Source organism: Oncorhynchus clarkii, chromosome 5 (assembly GCF_045791955.1).
Source record: "Oncorhynchus clarkii lewisi isolate Uvic-CL-2024 chromosome 5, UVic_Ocla_1.0, whole genome shotgun sequence".
In the NCBI taxonomy this organism is placed as follows: domain Eukaryota; kingdom Metazoa; phylum Chordata; class Actinopteri; order Salmoniformes; family Salmonidae; genus Oncorhynchus; species Oncorhynchus clarkii.
Window position 1 is genome coordinate 25,579,118 of NC_092151.1, and position 13,555 is coordinate 25,592,672.

At 41.6% G+C, this 13,555-nt stretch overlaps 1 protein-coding gene across 1 annotated transcript in view; it reads left to right on the forward strand.

Annotated features, from left to right (window-relative positions):
- Positions 1-13,179, forward strand: part of LOC139408569 (neural proliferation differentiation and control protein 1-like) — a 37,810-nt gene extending 24,631 nt beyond the window's left edge. The window contains exons 3-9 of the mRNA XM_071152621.1: positions 6,147-6,239; positions 6,375-6,581; positions 7,666-7,732; positions 8,102-8,186; positions 8,800-8,879; positions 9,016-9,115; positions 9,324-13,179. Of these exons, the coding sequence (XP_071008722.1) occupies positions 6,147-6,239; positions 6,375-6,581; positions 7,666-7,732; positions 8,102-8,186; positions 8,800-8,879; positions 9,016-9,115; positions 9,324-9,404 (713 nt within the window). The 3' untranslated portion in view covers positions 9,405-13,179. The remainder of the gene's footprint in view (positions 1-6,146; positions 6,240-6,374; positions 6,582-7,665; positions 7,733-8,101; positions 8,187-8,799; positions 8,880-9,015; positions 9,116-9,323) is intronic.
- The last annotated feature ends 376 nt before the right edge of the window (positions 13,180-13,555 follow it).

Here is a 13,555-nt window from a genome sequence, read left to right on the forward strand (position 1 = left end):
GTCAAGAAGAAGCTATAGCTGCTAACATTCCGGTGAAAATGATTGCCCATCTAACCTAGTGCACTGTATGGAGGTAGCCTAGTGGTTAGAGCATTGAGCCAGTAACCGAAAGGTTGCTAGATTGAATCCCCAGCTGACAAGGTAGAAATCTGTCATTCTGCCCCTGAACAAGGGAGTTAACCCACTGTTCCTAGGTCGTCATTGAAAATAAGAATTTGTTCTTAACTGACTTGCCTTAAAAATAAATATGGAAGAGGTCCGATTGAAAATACTCACCGGCACATTGTTCTCATAGCCACAAGAGGGCAGCAGTAGACCCTAAGAATGAACCCCTGAGAAATTCCCCACCCCCTGAGAAATATTAGTCAGGAAACCACATTTCCGTCCAGTTTTTATGTGAGAAGTCATATCGTATATAAAAAAAAGTAATGACAGCTGTGACGGAAACAGGCAGTTTCGGTGTCATTTTATACGTTTAGACAGAATTTGTTTGTTCGAAATGGGATCTTTTTGTTTCTGTAAAATTAATTATGCAGGAAATGGCGGTGGAAATGCCTTTATGCTCAAATACTGATATAATAACCATCATATCGAAGTAAATTTGGAGTCACGCGATGATATGGGGTGTGATCCTACCACTACGACTCGGGAATCCATGCAGTTTATTAGGCTACAAATGAAATAAATTATGATGCACTTCACAGCGTGGTGAAAGAGCACTATGATTCGCTTGATGCTGCTTTCCAATAAATCTCGAGGGTCTTATTCCGCTGACATGGTGATCGATGCTTGACTGCCATTTGACAACAAAAAAAATGTTATTGCTCTTATCCATAATAATCTCATTGTGTAGACTAGCACAGCCTACCCACACTGTATATGTGAGCTGTTGGCTAGAGCGCAGGTGCCAGGACCAGAGTAGGCACATTTGACATTTAATGGTAAATTATTGCTCTTTTTTTTTTTTAATGCCGACCCTAAAATATTTGCATGAAAATCTGTCTCCAATTGGATGGAAACCTAGCTAGTGAGACTAATATCTTTTTGTACTATTGCAAGCTATGTATTGATGAAATAATGCATACTGTTTGGTTATGTGTGGGTCTGAATTCAACTATTCGGTCAGGTATTATACTCATTCAATCTGGTAAACAATTAGAAAAAAGTGTCAATAAGTTTAATTTACATATCCATTAGATACTTTTATTCACCTTCAATACCCATTCCTTCAGTTCACAAACAAGAGCAGGGCAGGTCCTTTGACTGTAAATACAAATGACAAATTTGGTCGTTATGTTGTGATGGGAAATGATAGGTAACTGAATGTGTTGTCCTGATGTATAACTAAGGCCCAGCCAGGGTGGGAAAAGGGTGGATAGAGATGATAGGAATAAAAGAGTCTGACTGTTTAGTGTTTGTTTTCATAAACGTACATCCCTCTTCTTCTACTTCTATGATATCATGGCAGTCCGCAAACAAACGTTTAAGGTGCATGCCGCCACCTACTGTGCTGGAGTGTGCAATCAGCCTAGTTCTGTACTACTAACCCCCCCCCCCCTTTTCTCCATTTTGTCCACACTAATCGCTGTCATTTCCAACCCAGCACGTTGTCAAGCCCTCTCTTACCCACGCTCAAGGCTAGTGCACCTTACATCCCTCTTGGCACCTCTTGGGTTATGGTTAATTATCAACCTGGTGCCAAAACCTCCTCTCTGATGCATGGAGAGGTGTATGCTTAGTCAGTGTGTGTGGGTTTACTGACACACACACACACACACACACACCAATTTCCCCGTTCTTATTTTCTCTATCTACTACACACTCCCACTCAAACAAACATATATAAATACATACCCTTATGCTCCCTTTTTTGTGGTTCATGCTCACTGATTCTTCTATGTACCCTCTCACTCAAGTACTCATGCCAACACAAAATCTCAGGACTGTTCTCTTTTTCTTTCAAATGTTGAAATTTTCCTCAAATGTTGTTTAAGTTAGCACACTTGGAGCACTCCACCACCTGCAAAGTACAGATGGCATGACCCACTGACACCTGCTGTGGATCACACTAAATGGGATAGAATGGGGTGAGAAAGTAACAAAGCACAGACTGAAAGTGCCGTCACATCACATCACGCACATTACCACCGCCAGATGGCCACCCTTCTGTAGAGGACAACACCTTAATCATTAATAACACGGCGCTCACGTTAATACAAACACAATGAGACATTACTAAGCATTTTCAAAGAAGTGGCTTAGTTGGTGATATGGCTCATGATGTCTCACTATAGTAATTAAATATTGAATCTGAATCATATTTAGCTTATCACGTAAACAGTGTAGAATTACCTGGTCTTTTAGAGTAACCTTGGGGAGGGAGAGATTATCACCATTAGCACTCAGCTGAGTGAGATTTAGGGACTTGTGTGTGAGAGGGAGCAGGGCTGAGACAGAGGGGCGGGGTGATTGCACAAGCCCCCTGCGGTGCTTCAACCCCTGGCCACACACACACTATGTATACCGGTAACCAGGGAGAACTGTGGCCTAGTCCTGGAATGTGGCCTACTGTCTGGCCAAAAGAGCTGTTAAACAACACCCTGGCTTTGTCTCTCTTTCACTGTTGCCCAAACAAACAACACACCGGCACACTCTCTATCACACACACACAAACACATTTATACACACGCGCACACACACACTCACGGGCTCTCTGGCTCTCTCATGGATTGCTTCATGCACTTGCAGTCACACAACAGGATGTCCTGTTTCTTCTAATGCTTGCTCACACGCGCCCACACTCTGTTCTGTCATATGGTTACCACCTTAAATTACATTTTTGGGCAAAAAGGCAAACTCCCCTCCATCATTCATTGAATCAGGTGACTCATTCATCACAAAACCCACTTATATTGCCAACTACTTTAATGATTTTTTTCATCTGCAAGATTAGCAAATTTAGGCATGAAATGCCAGCAACAAACACTACTAAATAGGTAAACACTAACTGACCAAATTATGAAAGACAAGCATTGTAACTTTGAACTTTGAACTTCCGAAAAGTGAGTGTGGAAGAGGTGAAAATATATTTTTGTTTATCAACAATGACAAGCCACCTGGGTGACAACTTGGATGGGACATTTCTGAGGATAATAGCAGACGATATTGCCACTCCTATTTGCCATATCTTCATTCTAAGCCTACAAGAAAGTGTGTGCCCTCAGGCCTGGAGTGAAGCAAAAGTCATTCCGCTAACCAAGAATAGTAAAGCCCCCTTTACTGGCTCAAATAGCAGACCGATCATCCTGTTACCAACCCTTAGTAAACTTTTGGAAAGAATTCTGTTGAACCAGATTCAATGTTATTTTACAGTAAACAAATTGACAACAGACTTTCAGCACGCTTCTAGGGAAAGGCATTCAACATGCATGGCACTTTTTTAATTTTTTTTATTCCACCTTTATTTAACCAGGTAGGCTAGTTGAGAACAAGTTCTCATTTGCAACTGCGACCTGGCCAAGATAAAGCATAGCAGTGTGAACAGACAACACAGAGTTAAACATGGAGTAAACAATTAACAAGTCAATAACACAGTAGAAAAAAGGGGAGTCTATATATACATTGTGTGCAAAAGGCATGAGGAGGTAGGCGAATAATTACAATTTTGCAGGTTAATAACACTGGAGTGATAAATGATCAGATGGTCATGTACAGGTAGAGATATTGGTGTGCAAAAGAGCAGAAAAGTAAATAAATAAAAACAGTATGGGGATGAGGTAGGTAAATATGGGTGGGCTATTTACCGATAGACTATGTACAGCTGCAGCGATCGGTTAACTGCTCAGATAGCAGATGTTTAAAGTTGGTGATGGAGATAAGTTTCCATCTTCAGAGATTTTTGCAATTCGTTCCAGTCACAGGCAGCAGAGAACTGGAACGAAAGGCGGCCGAATGAGGTGTTGGCTTTAGGGATGATCAGTGAGATACACCTGCTGGAGCGCGTGCTACGGATGGGTGTTGCCATCGTGACCAGTGAACTGAGATAAGGCGGAGCTTTACCTAGCATGGACTTGTAGATGACCTGGAGCCAGTGGGTCTGGCGACGAATATGTAGCGAGGGCCAGCCGACTAGAGCATACAAGTTGCAGTGGTGGGTGGTATAAGGTGCTTTAGTGACAAAACGGATGGCACTGTGATAAACTGCATCCAGTTTGCTGAGTAGAGTGTTGGAAGCAATTTTGTAGATGACATCGCCGAAGTCGAGGATCGGTAGGATAGTCAGTTTTACTAGGGTAAGTTTGGCGGCGTGAGTGAAGAAGGCTTTGTTGCGGAATAGAAAGCCGATTATTGATTTGATTTTCGATTGGAGATGTTTGATATGAGTCTGGAAGGAGAGTTTGCAGTCTAGCCAGACACCTAGGTACTTATAGATGTCCACATATTCAAGGTCGGAACCATCCAGGGTGGTGATGCTGGTCAGGCGTGCAGGTGCAGGCAGCGAACGGTTGAAAAGCATGCATTTGGTTTTACTAGCGTTTAAGAGCAGTTGGAGGCCACGGAAGGAGTGTTGTATGGCATTGAAGCTCGTTTGGAGGTTAGATAGCACAGTGTCCAAGGACGGTCCGGAAGTATATAGAATGGTGCGTAGAGGTGGATCAGGGAATCGCCCGCAGCAAGAGCAACATCATTGATACACACAAATGACTGATTGGCTGAGAGAAATTGATGATAAAAGATTATGTGAGCTGTTTTGTTAGACTTCAGTGTGGCTTTTGACATTATCGATCATAGTCTGCTGCTGGAAAAACTTGTGTGTTTTGGCCTTACATCCCCTGCTATATTGTAGATAGAGGTACCTGTCTAACAGAACACAGAGGGTGTTCTTTAATTGAAGCCTCTCCAACATAATCCAGGTAGAATAATTAATTCCCCAGGGCAGCTGTCTAGGCCCTTTACTTTTTTTCAATTTTTACCAATGACATACCACTGAAAGCCAGTGTGTCTATGTATGTGGATGACTCAACACTATACACTTCAGCTACTAAAGCGAGTGACAAAGAGCGGCAGTTAGTTTCAGAATGGGTTGCAAGAAATAAGTTAGTCCTAATTATTTCAAAAATGTAGTATTGTATTTGGGACAAATCATTCACTAAACTCTAAATCTCAACTTAATCTTGTAATGAATAATGTGGAAGTAGAGCCATTTGAGGTGACTAAACTACTTGCAGTAACCCTGGGTTGTAAACTGTCATGGTCAAAACATATTGATGCAACACTAGCTAATATGGGGATAAGTCTGTCAATAATAAAGCACTGCTCTGCCTTCTTAACAACACTATCAAGGTCCTACAAGCCCTAGTGTTGTTGCACCCGGACTACTGTCCAGTTGTCTGTTCAGCTGCCACAAAGAGGGACTTTACAATTGTCTCAGAACAAGGCAGCACAGCTGGCCCTTAAATGTACATGGAGAGCTAACATTAATAAGATGCATGTCAATCTCTCCTGGCTCAAAGTAGAGGAGAGATTGACTTCATCACTACTTATTTTTGTAAGAAGTATTGACGTGCTGAATGCACCGAGCTGTCTGTTTAAACTACTTAAACACAGCTCGGACACCCATGCATACCCCACAAGACATGCCACCAGAGGTCTCTTCACAATCCCAAATTCCAGAGTAGACTAAGGGAGGCGCACAGTGCTACATAGAGCCATGAAACCCTATTCCACATCAGGTAACTGATCCAAGCAGTAGAATCAGATTTTAAAAATATACCTTATGGAACAGCGGGGACTGTGAATAGACACACACTCAGGCACAGACACACGCATACACAGAAACATGATAACACACCCTCTCTCCCTCACATGGATCTTGTATTGTGTAGTAGTAGAGTAGTGGCCTGAGGGCACACACTTAATGTGTTGTTAAAATCGTTATGAATGTCATGTAATGTTTTTAATTGTGTTGGACCCCAGGATGAGTAGCTGCTGCCTTGGCAAGAACTAATGGGGATCCTTAATAAACACAAATACAAAACTCACAAAATGTAGAAGCACAATATACATACATATAATAAGATATCCTGAACAAAGGCATGATGTGCATATGGACTCATTCTTAAATCTGCCAATGTCTTTCTCCTCAGGTCAAGTGACAGCCTTCTCTGATCTAGATGAAGAGATTGACTTCCTTCACTCAGTCATTGCCAAACAGGAAGTGTCAGAGGTCAAACAATCAAGTGAGCCTATGAATTTTATTAAATTTCAGTTACTTTTCCATAGATGTGTGTCGCTATATATAAAACGTTATCTACACCACAATAATAACAATGTCTGTCTCTCTCTTCTGCTCTCTTATTCTCTCTCTCTCCCAGACACCCCCTCCAAGGCAGTTCCTATGACTCAGACAAAGTTTCCCAGACAGAGAGGCAAGGCCCAACCTTCTGCGGAGCAGCCCACTACCGCCCACCCCTCTACCCGGACCCCGCAGCCTGCCACTGGGGCTCTGGAGAGGGTGGGACCGGGGGGACCTGGAGGCCCCATAGCCATCCCATACCCCTCCAAGGACAGTCTCCTTGTCAGTAAGTGTCTTTATTAGTTGAAAGTAGTGACACGTTTATGGCGTAAGACCAGGCCAGCTCTACTAAGTGCGCTTAGGGTTGTTGTCCTGTTGGAAGGTGAACCTTTGCCCCAGTCTGAGGTCCTGAGCGCTCTGGAGCAGTTTTTCATAAGAAATCTCTCTGTACTTTGCACCCTTTCATATTTCCCTCGATCCTGACTAGTCTCCCATTCCCTGCTGCTGAAAAACATCCCCACATCATGATGCAGCCACCACCATGCTGCACCCTAGGGATGGTATTGGCTAAGTGGTGACGGGTTTTCTCCAGACGTGATGCTTGGTATTCAGTCCAAAGAGTTCAATCTTGGTTTCATTAGACCAGAGAATCTTGTTTCTCATGGTCAGAGTCCTTTAGGTGCCTTTTGGCAAACTCCAAAAGGAGATGTCATGGGGCTGACATGTGCCGTCACTGAGGAGTGGCTTCCGTCTGGCCACTAAAGGCCTGATTGGTGGAGTGCTGCAGAGATGGTTGTCCTTCTGGAAGGTTCTCCCATCTCCACAGAGGAACTCTGGAGCTTTGTCAGAGTGACCATCGGGTTCTTGGTCACCTTCTTGACCAAGGCCCTTCTACCCCGATTGCTCAGTTTGGCCGGACGGACAGCTCTAGGAAGAGTCTTTGGTGGTTCGAAACTTCTTCCATTTAAGAATGATGGAGGCCACTGTGTTCTTGGGGATCTTCAATGCTGCAGAAATGTTTTGATACCCTTCCCCAGATCTGTGCCTCGACACAATCCTGTCTCGGAGCTCAACGGACAATTCCTTCCACCTCATGGCTTGGTTTTTGCTCTGACATGCACTGTCAACTGTGGGACCTTATATAGACAGGTGTGTGCCTTTCCAAATCATGTCCAATCAATTGAATTTACCACGGCTGTAACATTACAAAATGAGGAAAAAGTGAAGGGGTCTGAATACTTTCCGAAGGGAATAGATTTGAAAGTGGTTAGATTTCATCTGCAGTCACACACAATTTCATAACTTCTCCTCCTTTTATGGGTATCTTGTCTTCACTCTATCCTCTTCTCTGTTTGTTTTGACCTCTACAGTTATGATCTCTGTGTGTATCATCTTTGGCACTGTGGCCCTGATCTTGGCTACAGTTTGCTGGGTAAGGTAAGACATCAGACAGTAACAATATCAATATGTTATTATTTAATTTGACAACTTAGATGTGCTAGACTCCCTTCTATTGTTTTACTGTCAAGTGTTTTTGTTAGAGCATGTTAAATAATTTTCCAACACATTTTTATAAAGGATCAATTTAAGCACTGCACTGTTATGATGCATCCCAAATGGCACCCAACTGCCTATGGTGCACTTTGGACCAGGGTCCATAAAGCTTTGGTCAAAGTTGTGCACTATATAGGGAATATTGCGCTATTGGGAAGTGTCCAAAATGCAGATTTGTATTTTATTTGACCTACTGTTCCTGCTCCAGTTTCCCTAGTCTCTAATGGCTCAGAATAATGTTGCCCCCTACAGGTTGCAGAAGGAATCACGTCTGGCCCAGAAGGTAGATTACCCTGCATTTGGAAGCAATGGAAATGGAACAGCCAACAGGACTTCAGTAAGTGCATTGTTCCGCGTGGGGCACAATACATCCACATCAGCTAAATACGTTAGGAGTCTTTTCCATATTACCCAGATTAGACCCTGTTCTCTTTGGTTCTCTGTTGTTTCCACAATCAAGTGGGGAGGCTGATGACATCAGAGTAAACCCATCAGACCAGCTCCTTGAATGGCCAACTCTTGAAGTTTGCAATTGTGTCCCAAAACAAAGTTTTGCTCAAAACATGTGTGTACCCATAAGTGTGTGTACATTACTGTATTTATACAGGGGATATTGTTTTTCAACAGGAAACGTTCAAAAATGGCTGAAGTTTGTCTTTAATCTTAGTCCTGGATGAAGAAGCACTTTGAATATAAGATCCCTATTTTGAACATGCATTTTAGACCAAGATTAGCCTTAATCTATGTCCGGGATACCGTACCTACATGTGTGTAAATAAGGGACTAGACTATTTTTTTGTATGATTAATTTCCTTCTGTCAATGTGATTTGACCACAGGATGTCTGTGACGTAAGCATCTGATTTTCAGGCTTTGCCTCTTCTTTGCTTTTCCTCCCCGCTGAGGGTGGTTTTCATGGGTCTCCCCTCTCCTTCTCCCTTTTCTCCTCAGTCGGGGGATAAGAAGTTGGCCCAGAGTGCTCAGATGTACCACTACCAGCATCAGAAACAGCAGATCCTCTCCATGGAAAAGTGAGTTCTACTCCTCCTCTTGCCCTTTTCGGTCTCGCGTCCTTTCTCTCTCCCTACCTGTCCGACAATTCAGTTTCATTCAAATATGAATACACACACACACATATTCATCTTGGTGCATTCTGTTGTTTTTCAGACATAAATCGGAGACGAAAGTCACTGACTCAGAAGTCACATCAGATGAGGAAGAAGTGGGCGGAGACTTCACTGTGTACGAGTGCCCTGGCCTTGCACCGGTGGGTGTGCTAGGACACACACACACACATGCACTCGCACTCAGACATGCACGCACACACACACACACACACACACACACACACACACACACACACGGGCACAAACATAATATATTCATACAAATTCTGTCCTTGTTTACACACAATATTCATATTGCTGATGACTGTATTTGTTTGGCTTTTAACAACAGTTTTTATTTCATTGCAGACTGGAGAGATGGAAGTGAAAAATCCTTTGTTTGACGACTCTACCCTATACTACCAAGGGAATCCCAAGGGAATTCCATAGGCTTTAATGCATGCTGGAACACGCAGACACCACACACACAGAAACATACACCCAATTAAAACATAATACAAACCTACACACACACACACGCAATTTCTTTACTCTGGAAAAGATCACCTTAATTCTCCAATCAGGTTGCTCTCTCAAAACTGGACAGGCTTCTACAGATGTTGGATCTTAATTTGATGCATTTTGTTGCAGAAGGAAAATTATCTGCAGCAGGAGGAATTGAATGTCTATTTAATATTGATAATCAATACCAGGGGGCAGCTTGAAGCAGTGTTTTGTAGGCTATACAATAATTTAGACTGTAGGTCCACTGACTAATTGTTGTATTATATGTTCAAGGCAAACAATAAGCAAAATAAATTGGTGGTTATCACAGAGCCTGTGTGGTCCAGTGGGTACAGCCGCTGACAACGGTAAACATATGCTAGAGTAGGCATGGGTTTGAATCTGGTCCACTAATGTCCTTTGAGAAACTAGTACATTTCTAGGTAATCTCTGTGGGCTGTACATTTACTCTTACTCAAGTAATTTCTGGAGGAAGTAACTTATTTTTTACTCCATTACATTTGACCCAATTACTTTAGTTACATAGATTTTTAATATAATATTGTCGCTGTCGGATGACATTTTTTACATGACTCGATACTATACGCCTGTATGAACGTTTCACAACCACTTGACCAATGAAATGTATTCAAAATAGGTTGTCATCAAAACTCTTTAGTCCGTTGTCTCTCAAAGTTGTCCATCAAACCCAGTTTTATCTCCACCACGGCTCTAAGGGAAGCGCACGTCTTCATATTTTTGTTCTTGGGTTCTTAGCCAGACTTGATCAGAGGTAAGTTGCACTTTAATTACCTTCTGCCTTTGTAATATTATATATTTCTGAAGTAAGATAAGTCATTTCTAATTCATTTCTATATTTCTAATTTATTAATATATTAGCTAACTAGCTAGCAGTGGCTGACCCAGACTGTGACAGAAAAAGTTTAATCTCATTTTTTAGCTCCCCATATGACCTCTGGTAGACATTCCTGCAGTCAGCACACCCCCTCAACTTGAGACATCTGTGGCATTGTGTTGTGTGACACAACTGCACATTTTAGTGGCCTTTTATTGTCCCCAGCACAAGGTGCACCTGTGTAATGATCATGCTGTTGAATCAGCTTGTTGGTAAAGACACCTGTCAGGTGGATGGATTATTATCACTAACAGGGATGTACATACATTTGTGGAAGAAAATGTAGATGAAGAATTTTTTTGTCTGTCTGGAAAATGTCTGGGATCTTTTATTTCAGCTCATGAAACATGAGACCAACAGTTTACATGTTGCGTTCATATTTTCGCTCAGTATAGCTATCACATTAGGTCGCCATTACAAGACAAGCTGTCTAAACTAGATGCAGCATCAACGATGTAGCTAGCTAACATTAGCAAGATCAACAGGTCAGTCCACCGCAGCATCCTCCCACACATTTTTCTCCCTGTTTGTGTGTGTGTCATTCTGTTTTTCTGAAAATGCCTATAAGCACCTCTTTCATACAGTCAGTGTATCATCTCAGTAAGCTTTTTGTGCCCTATAGAAATCATTGTCTTTTTATTTAAAGCTTGTAGCGGCAGAACCAAGGCGATAGGAGAATGAGCCAGCCAAGAGAAGAAAATACTCTTGAAAGTGGAAAGGACAGGTTCGGAAGGGATGGAGTATAAATACTGTTTTGTCTAGAAGGGATAAAGCTTTTGTCAAAAATATACATTTTTCATAACAGGTTAGGAGGAATAAGTTAAGGTTAGTAAAAGTGTTAGGATTAGCTAAAATGCAACAAAAAAAATAGACTTCAATTTAATTCCATGGTAAAATGTGTCTGATTTGCATACTAGTAACACGATTGGAAAAGGACATTTCGGTATTGATTGTTTTACTGTTGTAACACCTGTCCATTCTGAGTGAGAAATTGAACATCACACTTGGTGTAAATATTTTTGTATGCATATTCACATGTACTTGAAATGATATGATTGTCATTAATGCTATTGAAATTGTACAATTATTCCAATGCCTCGAGTACCACATACCTTTTTATGAAATTGTGCACATTGCTAGATATTAATTCAACATTGCATGACCCTAATTGAAACTATACAGCCTACCGACTTTGTTTGATGTTACTCTTCATTGGAGAGTACCTGTGCTGGGGGATGCAAGATGGTGCTGGCAGGCTTTAATTATAAATGAATGTTTTCTGACCGGATACTTTTTTACTCATAGTTTCTCAAGAAGGCAAATTTTACTTTGTAATTCATTCATCTAAGTAACAGTACTTGTGCTTAAATACAGATTTTCAGTACTCTAGCCACCGCTGCATATTATACATAGCCTAACTAAAAAAACATGGGTGAGCATACACACTGGAGGAAAGTTTATCGTTCTACAGTAGGCCTACATCTGTCAATCAATTGATGCTCCAAATCAGCTCATCAATTTAGCCAGGGAAACACAAACAGTAGATTATCAGTTTTTATTTAGTGACTATTGATTGGCTAACGGCTAGCCTACAAAATGTAGCCTATAGAAATATAATCAAATAACAAGGGGCCTATTGCAACCATTGATGGCACTAGATTATCGCCAACTAAAGCCTTGTTCACACTGCAGGCCTTAATGCGCAAATCAGTTTGGGTTATCAAATCTGTTTTGGGCTACTGACTGTCCAGACAGCAAGCTAAAGGTGACCAAATTGGATTGTGTGTGTTCAGACAGCAGTCATTTGCTGGCAAGGCTACGCTAGTTGTCATAGTAATGACAGGTGTGTGTGCACAGTGGTGTAGGCTGATTGGTGGTGGTGCTTGTGCTTCCTATCACTCAGACGTTATGTAGTAAGCTAAGGTGACAACAATGCCTTCCATGGACGTGTCCCAGTTGCTTTGAATGTTTAAAATCATTAGGGTAAGAACACTTTTAAAGCCTCAAAGGACAAGATGATCCTACTTTCAAAACGAGTCATTTTTGGCTAGCCACAGCAGTCAACTAGCTAGCTGGGTAGCTGTTTAGCTTTCTAGCATATTCACTAGTTTGTTTGTAAACAATGAACAAGCTAGGTAGCTACCACATGTTCTTGTCAAACTGTCAACAGAGTAGCTAGCAAGCAATAAGATATAACAGTTTAAAAACCACTTGAGGGCAAATAAATCAGATTTGACCGTTCAGACAAGTCACATGGCCAGGAAGGTGGTTTGAAATGCGGATTGAAATATCAGATTCCATGTGTTTTTTTGGCTGTGCAGACAGCAGGGAAAATAACAGATCGAATTGAAAATGCAAATAAATAGAATTTGAGTCATTTCAAACTGCCAATGTGAACATGGCTACAGGTCTCGTTAAACTATCAATATGCGCTAAATTTACCCACACAGCTGATCTCAATTCCAACCATTACCTCTAAGGCCCGCAAAAAGATGATGGCGGTGTTACCTTAGTCAGAGATCTGTATATAATGACGAGATGCTCATGTCTCCGCCCTAACAATGGGAGTCGTCCCAAAGGCAGATGACAAGCTTAGGTCTACATATTAAGAATATGCAGAATATATTCACCTCTTCCTCTCTACCTTAGTCCTTGCTTTCAACCAAAGTCTTTCAAGATATGTTCGCCATCTGGTTGGTATTGTGATCGGAACAATTTAGTCCTTTTTGAACAGACTACGGGTGATTTATCTATTTTACAACCAATTCTGTACAATAGAAATAAAGTATTTCCTCGTTTATTATGGCAAATCTACTGTGGCAATTCCCCCAACACTTTGTATGAATGGAAACTAATGTTGGTGTATTATGGTTATTTTATTTATTTACTATTTTTGTTATGCAAAAGTGTCTGGTATGGTAATTTCTAATCAAGAAATTACCCTGGACTGTCCATATTTGTAATGTCTTAACTACATCAAGGCAATCTGGAGATTGCATTATTTGGGCTGGAATCGAACGCACTCCAACACGGTAGGCCTATATGTGCAAGCTGAAGGCAGTGGCGCTAACCACTAGACCACAATTTAACTCAATTCGGATAGTTTATTCCAGAGGCACAACCTTCACTGGGGAACATGCCCCCCCCAAAAAAAAACGAGGCAGTGGTGGGCTTTAGGACC